Source organism: Malus sylvestris, chromosome 14 (genome assembly GCF_916048215.2).
Source record: "Malus sylvestris chromosome 14, drMalSylv7.2, whole genome shotgun sequence".
NCBI lineage: Eukaryota > Viridiplantae > Streptophyta > Magnoliopsida > Rosales > Rosaceae > Malus > Malus sylvestris.
The window spans coordinates 2542647-2562198 of record NC_062273.1 but is presented as its reverse complement, the minus strand read 5'-3'; the positions used below and the strand labels follow the sequence as shown (position 1 = coordinate 2562198).

The 19552-nt window shown below is 37.7% G+C and overlaps 2 protein-coding genes and 1 long non-coding RNA gene across 5 annotated transcripts; 1 reads left to right on the top strand and 2 right to left on the bottom strand.

The window, feature by feature from the left end:
* Positions 1–1377: 1377 nt before the first annotated feature.
* Positions 1378–8057, bottom strand: LOC126598506 (kinesin-like protein KIN-5C). Of its 2 annotated transcripts, XM_050264874.1 has the most exons (23): positions 7800–8056; positions 7525–7654; positions 7244–7402; positions 6802–7151; positions 6585–6723; positions 6402–6499; positions 6158–6314; positions 5670–5739; positions 5509–5585; positions 5106–5159; positions 4926–5006; positions 4726–4837; positions 4559–4645; positions 4290–4465; positions 4024–4185; positions 3803–3910; positions 3459–3617; positions 3288–3371; positions 2991–3196; positions 2798–2899; positions 2548–2657; positions 1993–2144; positions 1378–1845 (listed from the first exon to the last, which is right to left on the bottom strand). In XM_050264874.1, the coding sequence occupies exons 1-23, from the start codon at positions 7856–7858 to the stop codon at positions 1648–1650; spliced, it is 3030 nt and encodes a 1009-aa protein (XP_050120831.1). In that variant the 5' UTR covers positions 7859–8056; the 3' UTR covers positions 1378–1647. The 2 variants fall into 2 exon arrangements, with proteins under 2 accessions (XP_050120831.1, XP_050120830.1); XM_050264873.1 differs by having other exon boundaries at positions 4926–5159; positions 7800–8057.
* Positions 8058–10854: 2797 nt separating this feature from the next.
* Positions 10855–12165, top strand: LOC126598510 (uncharacterized). The gene is made up of 2 exons (XM_050264878.1): positions 10855–11684; positions 11889–12165. Exons 1-2 carry the CDS (start codon positions 10951–10953, stop codon positions 11989–11991), a joined length of 837 nt encoding a protein of 278 aa, XP_050120835.1. The 5' UTR covers positions 10855–10950; the 3' UTR covers positions 11992–12165.
* A 2782-nt stretch (positions 12166–14947) lies between these two features.
* LOC126598514 (uncharacterized) lies at positions 14948–15813 on the bottom strand. Of its 2 annotated transcripts, XR_007614866.1 has the most exons (4): positions 15719–15813; positions 15423–15507; positions 15142–15336; positions 14948–15035 (listed from the first exon to the last, which is right to left on the bottom strand). It is a non-coding gene; the product is annotated as an uncharacterized LOC126598514 (long non-coding RNA). The 2 variants fall into 2 exon arrangements; XR_007614865.1 differs by lacking the exon at positions 14948–15035 and having other exon boundaries at positions 15036–15336.
* Positions 15814–19552: the final 3739 nt, after the last annotated feature.

Sequence of the window (19552 nt, the reverse complement as noted above, 5' to 3'; positions counted from 1 at the left end):
ATAAATAGGGATTGAGTTATCTATATATAGAACTAGGCTCAGCGAGACACAAGGTGGTATTCGTCACGGCGGTCAATAAGGAGAAGAACTTTTCTTACACTTGTATGAGGCCGTCTTTCATGCATATTCATGATCACACCCTACTCCTATTAATAGTAAATGTGAGACACTTGTTTCACGCAAAGGTGGTTGATGCTGAGCATAATAACGTGAGACACTTCTAACTGCATTAATAGACATAGTAACGACTTTTTTAAGAAAAACAATGCAAAGGTTATCTAAAATTATACTTTTGATTTCAGTCATTTTCGTGCAGTTTCGGTTTTGACAATTTTCAATTTCTAGTGCAACACATCCGGTAGCGCTATGTCAGATTTCTGTCTTGATAATTAACAGGGTTATCGATGTGGATTGGACTCAAAAATGTTGAGAGTAGTTCTTCAAAAAAAAATTACAAAGTGTTGAGAGTGTCGCAAATTGGATTGCACGCTATAGTTGGCAGGTTCCTGGTCAATCGTACTGAAAAGCTTCGAGGCCATCGTCTATTTTTCCTCATCTGGCATTTCTTTCAAGTGGTTTACCCAGCTAAGATTTATTCCCTCTTCACATGCCTGTCCTCTTTTGACATTGATGAAGTAATTATGAAATCCTACATTGTCTTAAAAAAGATTCAATATATCTGACTGTAGACATCGAAATTTCGGTGAAATAAATATTCACCAACACAAATAAAGTTTCGACATGCCAGGGCATACGTGGCAAAAACCATGTATCTACCGAAATTTCAATGTCTACACTGACTTCCAATCCAAACTATCACCTTAGGCACTCTGACATTAGGCTAAATCTCTTCCCTATATCCTTAACATATTAATTCGAGAATATTTGATCGAAGATATATGAACGATCTTTATTGCCAATATATGATTTTAGAAGCTAAAACTTTAATTAAATATAAATTATTCTTTTTGGTAAATTGTTTACAAGTAGCAGTAGGTATTCCTTTAACAGGATAATAGGCTTGTGACCCGGGAGAACAGTGCAAAATTTTGAATATGAAATTAGGAAGCTTTCAATGCATTCCAATTTTTCGAAAAATATTCAGATCAAAAATTTTACCATCTGGAACACCATTCCTTTTCTACTCATGAGTTCTTAACCGTCGATGGTTTAGGGAGCAAAATACAATCCTGTAAACTTTATTTCTATATTTTGCATTCACTGGTAAAGAGAGAATTCGAGAAGAGAGGAAGAGGAAGAGATTGGTGGCACCAGCGGTGATCGTGAAATCCTGGACGGCGTGGAAGGAGATAACGAAATCAACGTAAAAGCGAAAAGAAAAAGGAAAGAAAAAAAACTTGCAAAGAAAGGCAAATGTGGTTGAACACAGCATTGATGGAATAAAAATTAAACAGATGTAGGTTTTTTCTGCCTCTAATATACATCCCTATATATATCGAGCTACACTGCTAAATCCAAAGACTGGATTTATTGGTACACTGACTGCACCAGGAACAAACAGTACACCCCAACTTCCACTACATTCTGCTACATATATTCCTCAAAAGCAAGAAAAAGTGTATAATAATGATACAAATACAAACTTCATTTCATGCAGGTAATCGAGCGATGATGATCGCACCACTTTTAGTTCAGTTGTGTAAGCGGAGAGCGAGGTATAAGCGATGGTTTCAACTCCTTCACATTCAATGACTCGTAGGAATGGTTTTCCCGAAACTCCTCAACAAGAGCTTCCATAGGCATGGCTCGAAGTGACTCAATGGTGCCCTTGCTTGGAACTTCCGGCTCAGACTTTTCCGGTGTAGATCCACTAGGTTCATAGTCCTACACAAATCAAAACAGAAATCATGATTCGTGAACTGATATCGGTACAAAAGTAGGAGAATGTGTTCAAGCACAAAGCATGTCCGCTTCTGAAGATGGTCATGACTGATGAGTGCACCATAATAAGTTGTGTGGAAAAAAGCTCACCAAATAATGGTTCTGGAAGGTATCTCGTGCTGTCTCCTCAATTGATACAGCTTTCCCAGAGTGGTCCTCCCGCAAAGTCTCCAGGGTATTTGAATGAGCCTTGATAGTCTCCAAGATTTTAGAAATAGATTCCTGCTCCTGCTCATGCATACCTGTAGGCAATTTTGATAAAATCTTATGCTTAGGGAATCCGCATGGATCTTAAACAACCAAAACCAGCGGAAACGGGTACAAAACCACTATACCGCACATATTCAGATCTCTAATGTTTAACCTTTGCCTACATTTCATAATAGCACTCCAATTTCATTTTTCAAATTCAAATGCTTGAAACAGTGATTCAGATGGATGTTATCCGTCTACCAACCAGTTTCGAAATGAAAAGGTTTGATGTGTGTACTACAGCACATACTTGCTTACCAATTAAATCATGCTCACATTTCATACGCACAATAAAAAATTTATTGCTTTAACTCATCACTGCTAGAGTGAGATTCAGAATATATGTAGAATCACCGGTAGAGATATATTAGAATAAGACAACAAAAAACTTACAATCAACATGCTGAAGGACATCCTCACTATTCTTTGCCACATCTTGCTCAACTGCAGCCCTCACTGAATTGATCTCAACATCATGCTGCTCGTTACTATCAGAAGCAATCCTGCATCAAGATATTTCTAAAGAATTAATCTACAGTTTTAAAAGAACTATAAACATCTCCCCAGTACATATTATTGTAAAGAACACTAAAGGGGTTGCCCACACAAAACTTAGGCAAAAGAAACAAAATTCCTAATGAACCTGATAAGTGATGCCGTAGCTGAAACATGTTTATTTCCCATATCATTCACAGACTCCTGTGTCTTTTTCCAGTGCTCCAATGCTGAATCAGCCGTACTTACACTACAAAATAAAATAACAGAACAAACATCAGCATTCAAGAAAAAAAAAATATGGATCAAGCCTCGGCATGAAACATGATAGACCAACTTACCTTTTTTGTAGAAGAACCTCCATGCGACAATGCTTAGCAGCAGAATAGTCAGCACCATCCTTAGCATCATTTTCTGCTTGCATTGAAAATTCCCACCATTTTCTTTTCGCTTCTGTGGTAATACCCTCCATGGAGGAAACATGACCGTCCATGAAAGACTTGTCTGCAATAGCACTTTCTTTGAAACCAACAAGCTTGGCATCCACCTGTCAGTTCAACAGTCATTTGTTTCAGAATTAGATGGAACAAAAATCTCAATTTAGAGAAAATTATAATAAATCAATAACAGAAACAAACCATCTCTTTCTGACGGCTCATGTGAGTGGAGACTAAACTAGAGATATCAGCAATAAGCTTCTCTGCCTCAGATTTTGATTGCTCCTGTGTCACACGTCCACTTGGGATCTCAGAAATTTTGTAGAAGAAATATATCAAAGCAGATTTTATCTGTGCAGGAATTGTGTATACCTCATAAGCCTTCTGAAATTCAGCAATGCTATTTCGTGTAATATCATTGGTCTGTCCCACATGATCTTCAAGCCTCTTTGATTCTTCCAAAAGCTTGTGTAGGAATCCTTGAGAGTACTCAGAAATGTCTTGTGTTTGCTTAATGCTAGAAGTGAATCTCTGTTATACAGAAAAAATAAAATAAAATAAATTGGCAAGAAACCAAATAAGATGTTGAAAAGCAAAGATACTTTTTCTCCATGCTGTGCAAAATAATTGATGCTCTACAAACTTAATTTTCATAGATTAAATTATAGAACTTTCAAAGCCACCAAAATGTGAATGTAATAAGGTAGATGTCAGACCTGTTTCAATTCCTTAGCAAAAGCTGTCATTTCTCCCTGCTGTGTTGAGAGACTGCTCTGAAGATCCTCAAATATTGTAGCTGCTTCACCAGCCTCTGAAGCTAGAAACTGAATCCAAGAAAATAAATATATAAAGTTGGTATAAACAGTTAGCAACAACAGAAATCTTCATGGTACAAAACTGATAAGTGCAACAGGGAAACTCCATTATTGCTACCTACTTCTTCAACAGACTGCAAATTAGAAGAAGCGAAAGATGAAATTTCCTCTAGACCAGCATTAGAGCTCGCCTTGTGCAAACGCACAACATTTTGCACTGCCTCAATATGAGAAAGATACAAAGCCCTTGAAGATGTCAATTTATTCTTCATGTCCATAATCGCCTAAAATTAGGAAGTCGAAAAAGCAGGATAACATCAATGAAAAAGGATCCAAACATAGATGAACCTCAGTAAAGGGAAAAGCGAGGAAAAGTTTCAGATGATACCTTAACGTTTGCACTTAAAAAATAATGACAGAGGTTCTCAACACACTGAAGGTGTTCATTCTGATGAGACATCGATGTTGCCACCATCTTGCAAAGAGAACCAACTTGTTTGGCAAGATCGTCCTGGTAATTATTCACTACCAACCTATTATCAGCACTCAGCTTGTCCTCTCTACCTGCATAGTATCACATCATGAATAAAAAACTTAGTAAAGTTGTTTGACAATTAAAACAATGTCAAAGTTAATTGGTTGTTGAAGGCTACATACCAATTTTTTGAAACAAGGATGCATTATCATGAAGTGCTTTCTCCAAGTCAGATTGCAAATTGCATGCTTCCTGAGCCAGAGCATTTTCTGCCATGCATTCAACAATATCAAAACAAACACATATGCAGAAAACAACCAAGTTCCAGAAGTCAAGGATTCAGACAGACCAGCTTTCTTCTGCTCAGAAATGATAAAATCCCTCTCCTTCAAAGCATATCGGCATTTCATCAATTCCTCCTCAGTGGTAGAAAGTAACTTAGTGGTATGGTTCAAAGTTTTCTGCAACATTGGTTTAGAATGAGTTTTTTTTAGCAAAAAATGTCCATACCCGAAATGCCATAAAAATGAGTGTATGAAGATAGCTCACCTCAGTTGAGTCAAGCTTGGCACTCAAATCATAACACTGTCGAACCTGGAGATTATATTTATTCTGCAACTCCTCAAATTGCTGTTTGTAACATTCCACATAAAAACTGAAGTTAGATATCGTATAAAACCAGAAATGAGTCAACGACTTGTATATAAAAAAAATATCATATGAACAAACCTTCTGATGGTTTTCTAGCATAACCCCCATGCTCTCAATCTGGTCAGCCATGGACTACACACAAGAAAAACAGGCATAAGTATATAGCAAAACAAAATTAATAAGACCCATAATCAGCTAATCAAGAAAGGTACAATGGGAATGTCTTTTAAAATATGTAGAAAGAGGTGTTTTTGTAAAGCCGTAATAGCTGCCCACCACAAACAAAGAATGGAGAAAAGAAAAGTTAAGTTTCTCAAGGCCAAAAGGTAATGAAGCACAGCCTTCAACAAATCAGCAAACACATTGTATTCATAGAAATGGAATCAGAAGTACAACAATACCTCAAAAAAGCTATCAAACAGATACAGACACACAAATAATATCACTAAGAAGCTAAAGGAAAATAAGGAAAATATTATACCTTCCTTTCACTTTCTTCCTGATAGTATCGCTCCTTTGGGATATAAACACCATTCTTCTCACGTGCGGCATACACCTCTGAACCAAATCACAATATTAGAAACAAACACGAAATGAGGTTAGAGAGACAACTTTACTTAACTGGAATGCGAAGTGTCTAACCTGCCTTAAGCCGTTCAATTTCACCATAGAGATCCTTGATAAGAGTTGATTTCATCATTTTTTGATTCACCTACAATTGATTGAAAAAACGTTCATCATCATTTTATGAAACATTATAAAATACAAAAGGTTTCAACACTAACACAGATCACATACGACAATACCATTGTGCAATTAAACACAAAATAATGAAAATTACAAACATAAAATGTGAGGCTTTAGGCCCGTCAAAACTGTAGTCTTCACAGAAGAAATGCAGATTACTTGTCAAACCAACAGTAATCACTCCTATTTGTAACAATGTACAAATTTACTGAGAAGACGAGTTCATTATTGTATTTCTTCCAAAAACAAAAGAACCTATAGTCTTCTATGAGCCAACAACAAACTTCCCTTAGGCCATTGTTGTAGATTTGATGGGAAAAAAAAACATATTGTAGAAACATATCAGATAAAGATACTATTGGTACCAATATAGAATAACAAACCTCAGGCTTATTTTTTATATTTTTCGCCCTGTGTGCATAATCCAGTGTACTCAAAGTTTCCTCAAGACAGTGCACAGCAGGCGAAACTGTAGCTATGATGCAGGTCTTTGTTCTTCCTCCAAGCGAATCCCGAAGTAACCGTGTTAGCTTACTATCCCTGATTTCAAATATGACTCTATTATTAGAATTGGGAAGAACAAGGAGTATAGGCATAGAGATAACAGCAAACAAGCACTAAGCAAACCTGTATGGGATATGCCCAAGATGTTCCACCAGGGCATTGATTACTCGCCCTAAAGTCAGTAAACTTTTGTTGATTTCTCCGGCTTCCCTTGCGCGACCCTAATAATTGTGAGAGCACAAAATTAATTTAAAAGAGCAATTCCTATCACTACAAACAAACTTGAACAATCAAACTAAATTGCACCTCTCGTGCACCCGAACGGGAGATATTTTCTGAGCCGGCCAAATCAACCAGATTCAACTTTCCACATTTGATCAATTCTTCACCTTCTGGGGTTGCTTCCTTAATGTGTATGGTGATGGAAAAGAGAGAATGTGACCGACTGAAATTGAAACAGTAAAATACCATGAATAAAAGTTGTCACTGAACATGAAGCCAGTCAAAGAAGTATTTGCATTACCTTGACTGCTTGTTCAATAAAGTTTCAGCAGTACGACGTTTAGAAGACCCTCTTTCGAGTAGAGTGAAAATCTCATTCGCGCTCGTCACGATTTCCTCCTCCAAACCTCTTACAAGAACTCCACCTTTCCCATCCTCCATTAGAGGCAACTGCTTTTTCTGCTTATCTTCCAAAGAAGCTCTAGAAAGTTCCTCTGGAGCAAGAAGATCAGTAATCTCTTCGTTGTAAAGCTCTAAGAAAGTGACTTTCACACTGTACTCTGCATTCTGGCCCTCAAGGGTATCGAAAATCTGCTGGACAGCCCTTGGAATAACTCCAGCCCCGGGAGGCAATTCTCCATTAGGTCCAGTCTGTTTAAATATCCCATGACATCAACAGATTTAAATGACAAACACCTGGACAACATCACCACAAAACTGATTACAAGACCGAAACACCATACCTTTGCCCTTTTGCATTCACCCTCCATTGTGTATGTCTTACCTGTACCCGTTTGCCCATACGCAAAAATGGTACAGTTGAAGCCTTCCAAAACTTCATGCACTATTGGAATCACAGCTTGCTCATAAAGATCTCTTTGCTCAGCATTAGGACCAAAAACCTACCAGTAAAAGCCACAAAAATGAAAAATTGAGCATATCATACCAATTTCAAAATTTCGAAAACCCGAAAAGAATTAAGATTAAAAAAAAAAAAAAACAATACTTGGTTGAAGAAAAAGACCTTATCGAAAGTGAAAACCCTATCAATGTGCTTGCCGGCAATGTTCTGAGAGACTGCAACTTCTCTCTGGTACTCATTGCAAGTAATAACCTGCGGGGCATTGCTCCTCAACTCATCCTCACTAAACGGCCTAAATCAACAATTTAATTAACAAATTAACAAAATCGTTAAGCAATTAGGGATTTCAAAAATTCAAAATGTTACCGCATAACTCAGTAACAATTTTCAAAAACCCTAACCCTAGAGAGAAATGGAGTGCGGGAAATGGTAAATACCTGCAACGGAGAAGGACCTGGACGTTGACGCCCTTCTCTTTCTCGTGGCGGCCGGACATTCTGATGCGGTGGCGAGAAGGGGACGGAGACTCGCACGCACCTATGATGGGATCTCTTGTAGTAGATCGGGATCCCTAAATACTTCTCTCTCCCCTCTCTCTCTCTCTCTCTCTCTCTCTCTCTCTCTCTCTCTCTCTCTCTCTCTCTCTCTCTCCTGGTCTCAAATGGGAGGAGAGCGGGATGAGAGTGAGATTTGAAATTTCGAGGGGCGCTCTCTCTCTCTAATTATATCTACGGCTCCACTTCAAAGTTCAGAGAATGTAAGATCGGACGGTGACGAGTTGTTCGATTTCAATTTGAATTTCGGTCGGGCCGACGGCCGAGTGGACTGTATTACCCTTCCTATTTTCCTCAAATAACAGGTTGACCTGGCCCTTTCTGTTTTGTGGGCTCTGGCGGCGGCGCAGTTTTCCAGGTGGTATGGGCCATATGGGTGGTCGGCCTTTGACATGGCAGAACATTCCAAGTTTTGCAGGAAGATCAATAACCATGATCTTCTTTTTTTGGTACAAGTCTATGTGTGTTTTTTTGTTCTTAGAAAAATCAGCCATCAGGAGTGGTTGAATTACCTTTGTAAGTCTTCCCGACCTTTGAAATAGTAAACTACTATAGCGAAGCCATCAGCTAGCCTCATTTTCAAAAGAAAACAAAAAAAAAACCCTATGTTTGCTTATGAAAAATATACTTTTTCTTTCACTAAGGAATTATAGATTTATTTTGAGTTGTACAATTACTTTTGTATGGAAGCACTCTAGACCATTGAGATCATAAAATTTGAGTAATTTGTATTTATACAAGCAATATTGAAAGAGAGGTAGTCGTACTTGACATATCGAGTGCAAGGAAGAATGTTAATATAACCAAATGAGTTATAAACTTGTTCAAATTTTGTTGCCGATGAATTGGATCATATAGGTTTATCATGCTATTTGAGTTCAATATTTTCTGAGTAAGTTCCTTCAACTCGTCGGGTCTTCTAGTTGCTGATACAGCAGGAGCTTGGCCTCATGACATCCTAATGTATTTTCTTTTTCGAGCCTCAACCCCCTCTGTTTTTTTTTTTTTTTTTGAGCAAATGATTTTATCTACACTTTGAGGATTGGAAAGTAGGCTAAGTCTTACAATGAATTAATAATAATGTGGTTCAAATTCGCCTTTCGCGAAAATAGAACCTAAGATCTCTTATTTATAAGTGAAAAAGAATACTAGGTAGCTTAAGCCCCTTTGTTAACCAAGAAATACATAGATAACTCGCTGCTCTAATAAATTTCTTAAGGAGATAAGAGAAATTTCAAACTGGGGATGTGTTATTTCAACCATTATTAATGTCAACACGCGTACACCCTAGATTTTGAAGTATACCTGTATCTAATTAAGACTAAACATCAACCCTATCATTTGACTTTTGAAGCATTCAACAAAACTTGTTCCAAATGAGATATAAATGCAGTATGTGCATATTCAAAAGGGTTCATTTTTTCTCACTACTCTTAAGTAGTGGAGAAAATTTTTATTATGTCGAGAACACAATCTAGTATATCAAGTATAATAATACAATTTGTAAGAAACTTGATAAAAAAAAATCCAACCAATTATATATGACACTTGGTGTACTGGATCTTGTTTCTGACACACTGAAAATTTTTCCTTAGAAGGAACTCCATATGTCATGTAATCACAATTTCGATACCAAATACACTAAATAACCGACCATTTGGTTCGAGTCGTCAACTTTCGGGAGGGCACCAAATTTTACTACAGTAGTAGGATACATGAAGAGCAACTTATAAGAAACGAGGTCATCGTAATTGTGACTTCTCAATGCATTTTTATGTAGACCATACATTATGTGACTAAATTTTATCTAGTAATCTTTTAATTATTAACAATCTAAGTGAAAATTGGTTACCAATAGAACAAATATTCATTGAGAAACATAACATTAACTGACACCAAATGTAGTCCATCTCATTACTACATTTTGCGCATGGCTCAATGAATAGAAAATATTTTTATTCACCACCCTCAAGTGATGATAATGTTTATCATCTTACTCATCACAGTTAGATGAGTTTGAATTTCAAAATTTGTGGATAGACACAAATTTTAAAAGTTAAAGTTATACAATAATAATAAGTAGGGTGTTGAGTATTACCAACACTTGAATAAATTTTTCAGTTTGCCAAAAACAACGGCCCGGTACACATTGTCATAATATGCTAGTTGGAAATTTTTTTTTTTTATCAATTCTCTAACCAATTGTATTATAACGCTTCTTGTACCAGACCGTGTTTCCGGCACATTAAAATGTATATCCCTTCTGAACTATAACCGGTCGCAATCCTATCAAAATGTTGAAAACTTCAAACCATGGAACTTTGACTCTGCGTCTGGCCATTAACAAGTCGAAGTCCATACTCAATTTCTTCCTTCCAAGGAAGCTTTTTTGGCCTTGATGAATCACCCTCCATCACCGTGATTGATGCATGCAACCAGCTAACTTAATTTCATTTTAGTGTAATTTTAAAGAGGAGTAATGTTAGGAAAACTAAATTTGTAGATTAAGTTTTGAAAATTAAAGGACATGGAAGTTGATGATTAGTTTATTACTTAAACGTAAGAATGAGCACGTTTATCAACGTTTAAATAATAATCATATCATTAACTTGTATGTCATTTAGTTTACACAATTTTATCTACAAACTTTATCTTCCTAGCATACCCAACTTAGAATAATAAAACCACATATAATAGCATCACTTAAAATCATAATAAAATTATTATTATTTTGTCACGGACAAAGAAAAATGCTTTTCGTCGTAATCCCGTGACAAAGCGAAAAATAGGGACTTTCGAAGTTATAGTCAAGTTTCTCTATGGAAGAATTCAAAAACTTAGAGAAAGACAAGTGTGGAAAATTTGGGGAATAATTAGATTATTCACTTGACTCCCCCATCTAAGACGGCAATGACTTGAGTGCTTCCTATATACGACACCCTACGAAGAAAATGACAATGTCCAACTCTTCCCATGATATGATATACTTGTAAACCAACTTCTAGCTCTCCTACTACTTCCCCCTCTTCATACCATGTTTCATCTTGATCAGGGTCAAAACTTCCCTAGAAATCACCTCTATCGAACCCACCATGTTCATAGCAGCGCCAATCGTGATAGCGCAGAAGAAAACGATTTTGATTTTTGGAAACAAGCACATACATATGAAGACTTTGGCTGTTACTCACCGGTAACATGGGAAACAAACACGTTGAGATCAAACATGAAAGACGACGAGTCTTCTCCTTTGCTTCCACACAACCATCATTACAGCATTCCTTGTCCAACACCGTCAAGAGAAGAAATAATTCTTCAAAGCAGGAAGGACCTTATGGAAATGATCCAAGACATGCCCGAGTCCTGTTACGAAATTTCTCTAAAAGACTTTGTCGATGAGCAACAAAGTACGCAGGGGGTTAAAGAAGAAAACAATGTTCAAGAGACGAGTTTTGATTTTCACATTGAACCCCAAGTCAGGAAGCAAAAGAGAAAAACGCAGAAAGGCTATACGACACGCCAGATATCAAGGACTTCAAGCATGGAGAGTGAAATTTTCTTGATTAAGGTGTTCTTTCCAACTTTTCTAGGTTCAAAGAAGAAAGAAAAGGCACCTGAGAATCGCTCGAAAGTTTCCCCAAGGCCGTCAGCTGGGGGACCTGAGAACCACAATGATTGGTCTAAGATCCGTAAGTTTTTCCTAAATAAAAAGAGTGGCGCAAGTTGCAGTAGCGGGAGTACTAGTAGTAGCAGCAACAGCAGCACAACAAGGTATCTAATTATTTTTTTTATGAACTTCCATCATTACATTTTATTGTCCATTTGCACACCATGTTTGTTTTTGTCTGTTGATTTCCCCTACTTTATACGATCTGAAAGTAAAAAATAAGCGGAGGTTGTGCACAACTCGGAGTTCAGTGTTTTATTCATTCAATCTGATCAACAAAATACGACTTAGGATTCGTTTTCATGCAGGTCTGTTACATGCAGGTCTTCCGGTAGCAATATCTTAACTGGTTGCTGGTTCATCCGCAGCAAGAAAAGCAAAAGCAAGAGACAAAGGGGATTAGTTATGTGAAGATCAATTATGATAACTAGAAAAATCTACTAATTTCTCCTACTAAGGTATCGTAGTGTTAGAATAATATTGTAAATTTTAAAAAAGTCGAAATCATGTGGCTGAGAAGTGAGTCCAAGTCATTGAATTCTCGAACAATTCAATTAAGATGTATAAATATAAGTTGTGTACTCATATGATAGTGTGTAGGGGTGGGTTCGGTACGGTTACCGTACCAAAACCCTTGTACCAATTACCGTACCAAACTTTCGGTTTAGTAAAATCTATTACCATTACCATACCAAACTTTCGGTATACCGAAGTTCGGTATTGCCAAATGTTCGGTTGGCATTGTATGGCAATGGTAATTGCCACTTTGTTTTGGAACAAAATTTGTTTTTGCTTTTTTAACCCAATTCAAGGGCAAAACTTTTTTATTGTACCTTTATCTCATACATTGTAGCCTAAATTCATCTATTATTCATCATTTACAATTCACACACACAATAATTCAAATGATGCATCAAAATTCATGATGAAAATTAAGCTTACAATCCAAATAGAAGTTACGAACCAAAACAAATAGAAGTTTCCCCCATGCTAAAGATCTTCTCTATCCTCCATTGGTTCAAACACACTTCTAGAACTTTCCCAATGTCTTCTCCCTTATGACCCGTGATCTTTATGAAGTTTATGATCCGTTTGTGCAACTTTCATTCACTATCCATGAAGTGAGCGGTAACTACCATGTAGTTAATGTTTTGTACCGATGTCCAAGTATCGGTTGTGATACTTACCTTTTGATTATGCATTGCTTCAAATAACTTAGACTTCTCCAACACATATAAATCCCACACATTGGCCGCAATCTTCTTCCTATTTAGAATCTTGAACCAAGGTTGAGCCTCTTTCATCATATCAAATTATTAGAATATTATAAATATGTGTTATATAATTATATATTATATAATTTATAATTTATATATTATATTATATGTTCGGTACGGTAAGGTAATACCGTGGTAATGATATCCATTACCAATACCGTACCAAGAAATTTCGGTACGGTACAATACCATACCATTACCGATTGGCACAAAAAATTTGGCACAAAATCGGTATGGCACGGTTGGTAATTCGGTTGGCACGGCAATTTGGCAAAAAAATCCACCCCTAATAGTGTGTATTCAAGTTAAAAAACCAGTTTCATTTTAATTATATTTTATTGCAAGTGATTCAAGGCTATGTATCTTCCAACATTCACTTCGACATTTACATTTTTTTTTTTGCAAAGTAATTTAGAGCTCTACACTTATTAGGGCGTGTTTTTTTGTCCTTGTTAAAGTTCACTGGATTGGACTACTTTGTTAAGACTACTAATCCCGTGTTTGGTGCAAGCTGGACTAAACTTAAATGGGATTAAGTCAGACTCGTTCCGACTAAGAGCTTCGCTAAGTCGTCCTAGTGAGACCCCCCAAAAACCACTGGATTGCTAATCCCGTCTCCAACATCGTTTGCACACCTTTGTCGTCTACAGCTCCTGCTCGCTTACCCCTATGCAGATCTGAAACCCACCCCCCACCCACTGCCTAAATCTCAAAATCCAACATCTAAAATTCCCCCAAAACCACATGCACACGAATCTCCAGAACAAATTCAAAACAAAACCCTCAAAATCCAACATCTAAAATTCCCCCAAAAGCACATCCAGACGAATCTTCCAAACAAATTCAAAACAAAAAAACGCAAAATCACCAGAAAATCAGAGGAGGCGTTGGGTGGTGAGCTCTGATGAATCCTCTGCATAAAGAAAAAAGGGAGAGGTTAGGGAGATAGTGGATGGTGGAAAAGAGGGGATGGGAGCGAGATGGGCGGAGGAAAATAGAGAGATGTATACGGAGAGTGGAAGAGAACTCTAGAAAAATGGTGAACCAGATAAAAAGAGGGAGAGGGGAGGGAGAGAGTACTAGAGGAAAGAGGAATGGGTCAATGATATGCTTGGAAAAAAAATACTGGCCATTAGATTGTTTCTAGAAACAAGTAAAATGATAGATTAATAATAAAATATTAATAAATAGAGATTAAATAATATAGTATCTAAATTTAATAGTTATCATGCTTACTAGTCCGACACTGCATCAAACGATTCACTAAGTCAGTCCAGTTTAGTCTAGTCTAAGCCAGTCCAGCTTAGTTCCTGAAGCTAGTCCAGTTCAAGATAGTCCGATACAACAAACGCACCTTAATTTTTCACCCCTTCAGAGCGTTCGACAAAATTCAAACGACACTTCTTAACTTTTCATATATAATTTCTTTTGAACTATGTGCACGAGCCTACTCGGATAAAACTTTTGTCACGTCCATTAGTGTCAAGTAGGGGTGGGCACTTGGAACCGAAACACGAATCGAATCAAACCGCACCAAACGGTTTGGTTTTGCGGTTTTGAAACGGTTTCGGTTTCAAAACCGAACCGCGGCACACAAAACGGTTTGGTTTCGGTTTTGGGTTTTCAAAACCGCACCGAAACCGAAACCGAAACCGCACTTTTTTATTTTTATTTAGTTCATTCAACTAGGTTTAGGTTATACTTATACATTTGGTTTGCGGTTCTGGGTTTGCGCCTCCTTGCATCTTCGCATCTGACCTTTGCGAGCGACCTGGTCACCTGACTGCGTGCGAGCGACTACCTGCGAGCGACTGCCTTTGCGAGCGACCTGGTCACCTAACTGCGAGCGACTGCCTGCGAGCGACTGCTTCTGCTTCTGCGACTGCTTCTGCTTCTGCGGCTTGCTTCTGCTTCTGCGGCTTGCTTTCATCTCTGCCTTGCCTCCAATCTTGGAGTCGACACACGCAGAGGTAAAAATTTCTCATCCTCTGTCTTCAATTTCATATATGTTGTTAGATTAAAGGGGAAAATGTGCATTTCACACTGAATCGTGATTGATAATTTAAAATGTGCATTTCACACTGAATCTGGTAAGCTACGCCGTATCATCAATTTCTCCACAGCATCTTCCTCTAGAACAGTTAATGAATCAAATGGTTGTCTCCATGATGGACAACCCTGCATCATCCAGATAATAATAATCAATTATTATTCAACCACAAATAAAGTAACAATTTGTTAGTCACTCAAAATAGAAATAGCACGTTAGATCTCCCCAATTTACAGAAAGAGTGAACTTGAACTTGCCGCTACAGCACTTCAAAGTTATAAGTATCACAAGCAGACAATAGCACCTTAATAGCTCCGATGTCATACATTTTGCCGGTTGACTATTCCAACTATCCAATATTCCGGCCTTCCAATCTATTGATGATCTAGTCTATGTTGAGCAGCCTTAACAGATGCAAGCTGAAAGCCACTGGAAAAACAGAAAGGATCCTCACATATATGCATTTAACTTAGATTAGTTTTAAGTAGAAACTACATTCATTTCGGACAAAGTACCTGTCTTCGTGCTGCCCTCGAGAACAAAATCCCTGGTTGATCATGCTGAAATGGCCAGGAACGTGTCCTTCAAACTTCTTAAAACCTGTAGATAGTAGATACAGTAAACATGTGACCATACATTGCTAAGATTAAAGGCTTGGACTGTTCGCAGACCTTATCCAAAGTTAACTAAATATTATGTATGCATATACAATTACATAAATACACGCAGAGACACAAATTACACAAGGATGCATACATATAATCGATAATCTCTGGGAAGACTATGCATACATATAACAAAAGTCCCTCACCTCCACTATAAGGGCTTGTGACATCATTATGTGTGCATTATCAGATTCCTTGCTTTTCTGTCTATGATAACCTCTGGGAAGACTATGAAGACCCTTGCTTTGTTCCAGTTAATCCCATTCCAGAGCCATATAAATTGATTTTGAAACACTGATGTACCAACTAAAGTACATAATGTTGTGTGGTTTGTAGTCGCCAAATAGACGATGAACTTCTTTAATTTGCACGTTGGTGCATCCTATGCGAAGTAATGCAGTTGTGGTGTAATTTTTGCTGCAGTTTAGCTGCTGTTTTTTGTGCAGTTTTGTGCAGTTTTGGTGCTGTTTAGCTGCTGTTTTTTGTGCAGTTTTGTGCAGTTTTTTGCTGCAGTTTCAGTGCAGTTTTTTGCTGCAGGTTTGGTACAGTTCTTGGTGTTGTTTTGCTGCAGTTTTTTGCTGCAGGTTTGGTGCAGTTTTTGGTGTTGTTGCTGTTTTTGGTGCAATTTTGGTGCATATTCATTAATTAATATACAAGGAAAATAAGACCATCTTATGCATAAATATGTGTATATTTTAAATTGTACATTTTTTTCTCAAAAACCAAACCGAAACCGTTTGAAACCGCACCGAACCGAACCAAACGGTTTGGTTTCATTTCGGTTTTGGCTTCAAAACCACACCGCACCGCACCGCAAAAAGTTTCGATTTCGGTTGTGGTTTCACTCGAAACCGCACCAAACCGCACCGCGCCCACCCCTAGTGTCAAGTATTTTATCGCCAAATGCGCCGAAGCTGGAAACTGAGGGACATTTTTGGTATGACATGCACTACACCAAATCTTTTGCACATGAGAGACATCATATCAACACAGCAGCAGAAGGAGGCTACCCACAGTATCCGACTGACCTGGTCTTATTCTTGTCAAGTCGCTTTTTTGGGAGAAGACTTTTTTATCCAAAAACTAAATTACATTGGCAAATGTTTTGGGCTAAATGACGATGAGCCATACATCGTACGTACCATGCCTTATGTGTGTTGTATATATCAAGGCGAAGATCTTGGAAAATATTGGTTTGGATACCCATTAATCATGATAATGATGTAGAGTAACATTTACCTGCAAAACGTAGACCCCTCTATGCAACATGGAATGATATGAAAATTCTTTTGAATCGGGATGATTCCGTGTCATATCATTGTCATGGGATGATACAGTGACAATGTACTTGTGTTATCTAAGTTGTTATCTTAAGTTTTGATTGGATAACTTATATAATTTAAGTTATGTGTGCGGATAGAAGCAAATGATTTTTTAACTTTAGTCGATTGCAAGGTATTAGACATGACAGAAATTTATCTCTTCTAAACCAACAATTTTGGGATCGGAATGGAGAAGTTACTTCATGGGTATTTCATCTTTTACTTTTTAAGTTGGACAAAATTTCTTCAATTTTCCTCCAACATAATTTGTATATACTTCCTCCATCTCCAATCCAATCCCAAGCATCAAACGAGGTTATTGTATTTGAAAGGATAATACTAGGGAAACTAAATTTCTAAATCAAATTTTGTAAACAATATGAGGTAGATGTTGAAGATTGAATTATTACTTAAGTGTCGATGCTCATTTCCTATTGGTAATACATTATTTGGTTTGCAAATTTAGTTTAAGATTTGATCTCTGTAACATTATCCTATTTGAAAACATGTGCAGTGGGGGAAAGTTCCCCACAAAGTACTACAACTTCCTTCTGCGTTTAAACGTGGCCTCTATATTCAATATGGTAGAAAATCCGCAGTCAATTATGCATTGGATTCCGTATAACATGGAATATCAATAATCTTCATTTTTTTTCTTCTGCATGACTTGTATTTCATCCCAGCCTTATTAAGGACTGATTTGGTTTGTTCGGTTGGATTGTAATATGACACGCTCCGGTCCTGATATTCCTCAAATATCAGGATAAGGGTGATGGCCGATATCTGAAGGTGACGAAAGTCATTTATTGAGTGCAAATGCTGAGAATAAAGGATGGATAAGACTTATAAATATAAAAGAATCAATAATATACATTTAAGGAACATGTTCAGAACACACATTTAATATATAACACTAAAAGAATTAATATAAAAATTGAATTCACAAAGGAATGGGTCCTAAACCAAGAGGACTTGAAGATGCCGATGTGGAAGTGCCTGAACGCCGGAATTGTATGCCTCAATTCTAAGTCCTGAAGGGGGCGCAAAACAAACATGAGTGGACCAAGTTGATATATATATATATATATATATATATATATATATATATATATATATATAATAGGGTAAATTACATTTTCATACATCAAGTTTGGGCTCTATTTCAATTCTTTACAACATTTTTAAAGCATTTCACTTTCATACCTTAAGTGTTATTTTATTTCAAAATAATACATCCGTTACATTTTTCATCCATTGATCTGTTAAGTGCTAACTCCGCCTATGTCTTACATGGCCGGTCCCAAGCCCGGATAAAGGAGGAGGGGGAGGGCGTCAGGTAGTCGACAGCCGGCACTCCATGATCACGTCGAATCCTTATGAAAATGAATCCAGAACAAAATCGCGCTAAAGCTAGGGCGTCACCCGTAAGTGGCGCGCTGTGTGGCCCGAGCACAGTGATAAGTGAGCAAGGGTCGCTGTATCTCCATCGGCACCCGGATGCAGTGTTAAATGAGCAAGGGGGCCATAGAAACTTCTTTTCGAACGACTCCACTCAAAGTTGTTTGGGAGCATATGCTCCTATCAACTTTACCCGGGACACACAAAAGAAGTACTTTGATCCTATTAGACGGGGGAGGGTGAAGAAGCTATGACAGAAGGGTAGAGTTCAAGAGAGCAAAATGCGTTTAGGAACGTGGAATATAGGAACCTTAACGGGAAAATCTATGGAAGTAGTGGAAGTTATGGTGAGGAGAAGGATAAATATTATGTGCCTACAAGAAACTAAGTGGGTTGGTAGTAAGGCAAAGGATCTAGAAAACTCAGGGTTTAAACTTTGGTATTCGGGCACAAATAGAACGAGAAACGGTGTTGGCATCATCGTGGACAAGACCTTGGTACAAGATGTTGTAGATGTCAAGAGGGTAGGAGATAGAATCATGGCAATCAAGATTGTAATAGGACAAGAACTTATCAATGTGATTAGTGCGTACGCACCTCAAGTAGGGTTGAATACGAGTTCGAAGGAGAAATTTTGGGAAGATCTTGGAGACTTGGTGCAAGGAATTGCTCAGACGGAGAAGTTATTTATAGGAGGAGATTTAAATGGACACGTGGGCAGGGAGACAGGCAACTATGGAGGTTTTCATGGTGGCCATGGTTTTGGGGAGAGAAACGAGGATGGGGAAGCTATCTTGGATTTTGCAATGGCATATGATCTCTTCTTAGCCAACACCTTCTTTAAGAAGAGAGAAGAACATGTGATCACCTACAAGAGTGGGTCGTCAAAAACACAAATAGATTTTCTTCTAATGAGGAAAGAGGATCGTATAACTTGTAAGGATTGCAAAGTTATACCAGGAGAGAGCGTGGCTAATCAACATCGCTTGTTGGTGATGGATGTACATATCAAAAGAGTAAGACAAAAGAACAAGACTTGGAAGTGCCCAAGGACTAGATGGTGGAATCTAAAAGAAGAAAAACAAGCCATTTTCAAAGAGAAGGTAATCACCCAATGTGTGTGGGATAGAGAGGGGGAAGCTAGCCAAATGTGGGATTCCATGGCCAGTTGTATCCGAAAAGTAGCAAAAGAGGTATTAGGAGAGTACAAGGGCTTTGCCCCACACCAAAAGGAATCTTGGTGGTGGAATGAGGAGGTAC

Excerpts from the sequence above, each read along its gene's own strand:
- LOC126598510 (XM_050264878.1), top strand. The coding sequence starts at position 10,951 with ATGTTTCATCTTGATCAGGGTCAAAACTTCCCTAGAAATCACCTCTAT. Across the intron at positions 11,685-11,888 it reads AGCAACAGCAGCACAACAAG|GTCTGTTACATGCAGGTCTT; the intron begins GTATCTAATTAT and ends GTTTTCATGCAG.
- LOC126598506 (XM_050264873.1), bottom strand. The coding sequence starts at position 7,858 with ATGTCCGGCCGCCACGAGAAAGAGAAGGGCGTCAACGTCCAGGTCCTT. Across the intron at positions 3,372-3,458 it reads AATTTCAGAAGGCTTATGAG|GAGCAATCAAAATCTGAGGC; the intron begins GTATACACAATT and ends CGTGTGACACAG. Across the intron at positions 2,900-2,990 it reads GAGGTTCTTCTACAAAAAAG|TGTAAGTACGGCTGATTCAG; the intron begins GTAAGTTGGTCT and ends TTTATTTTGTAG.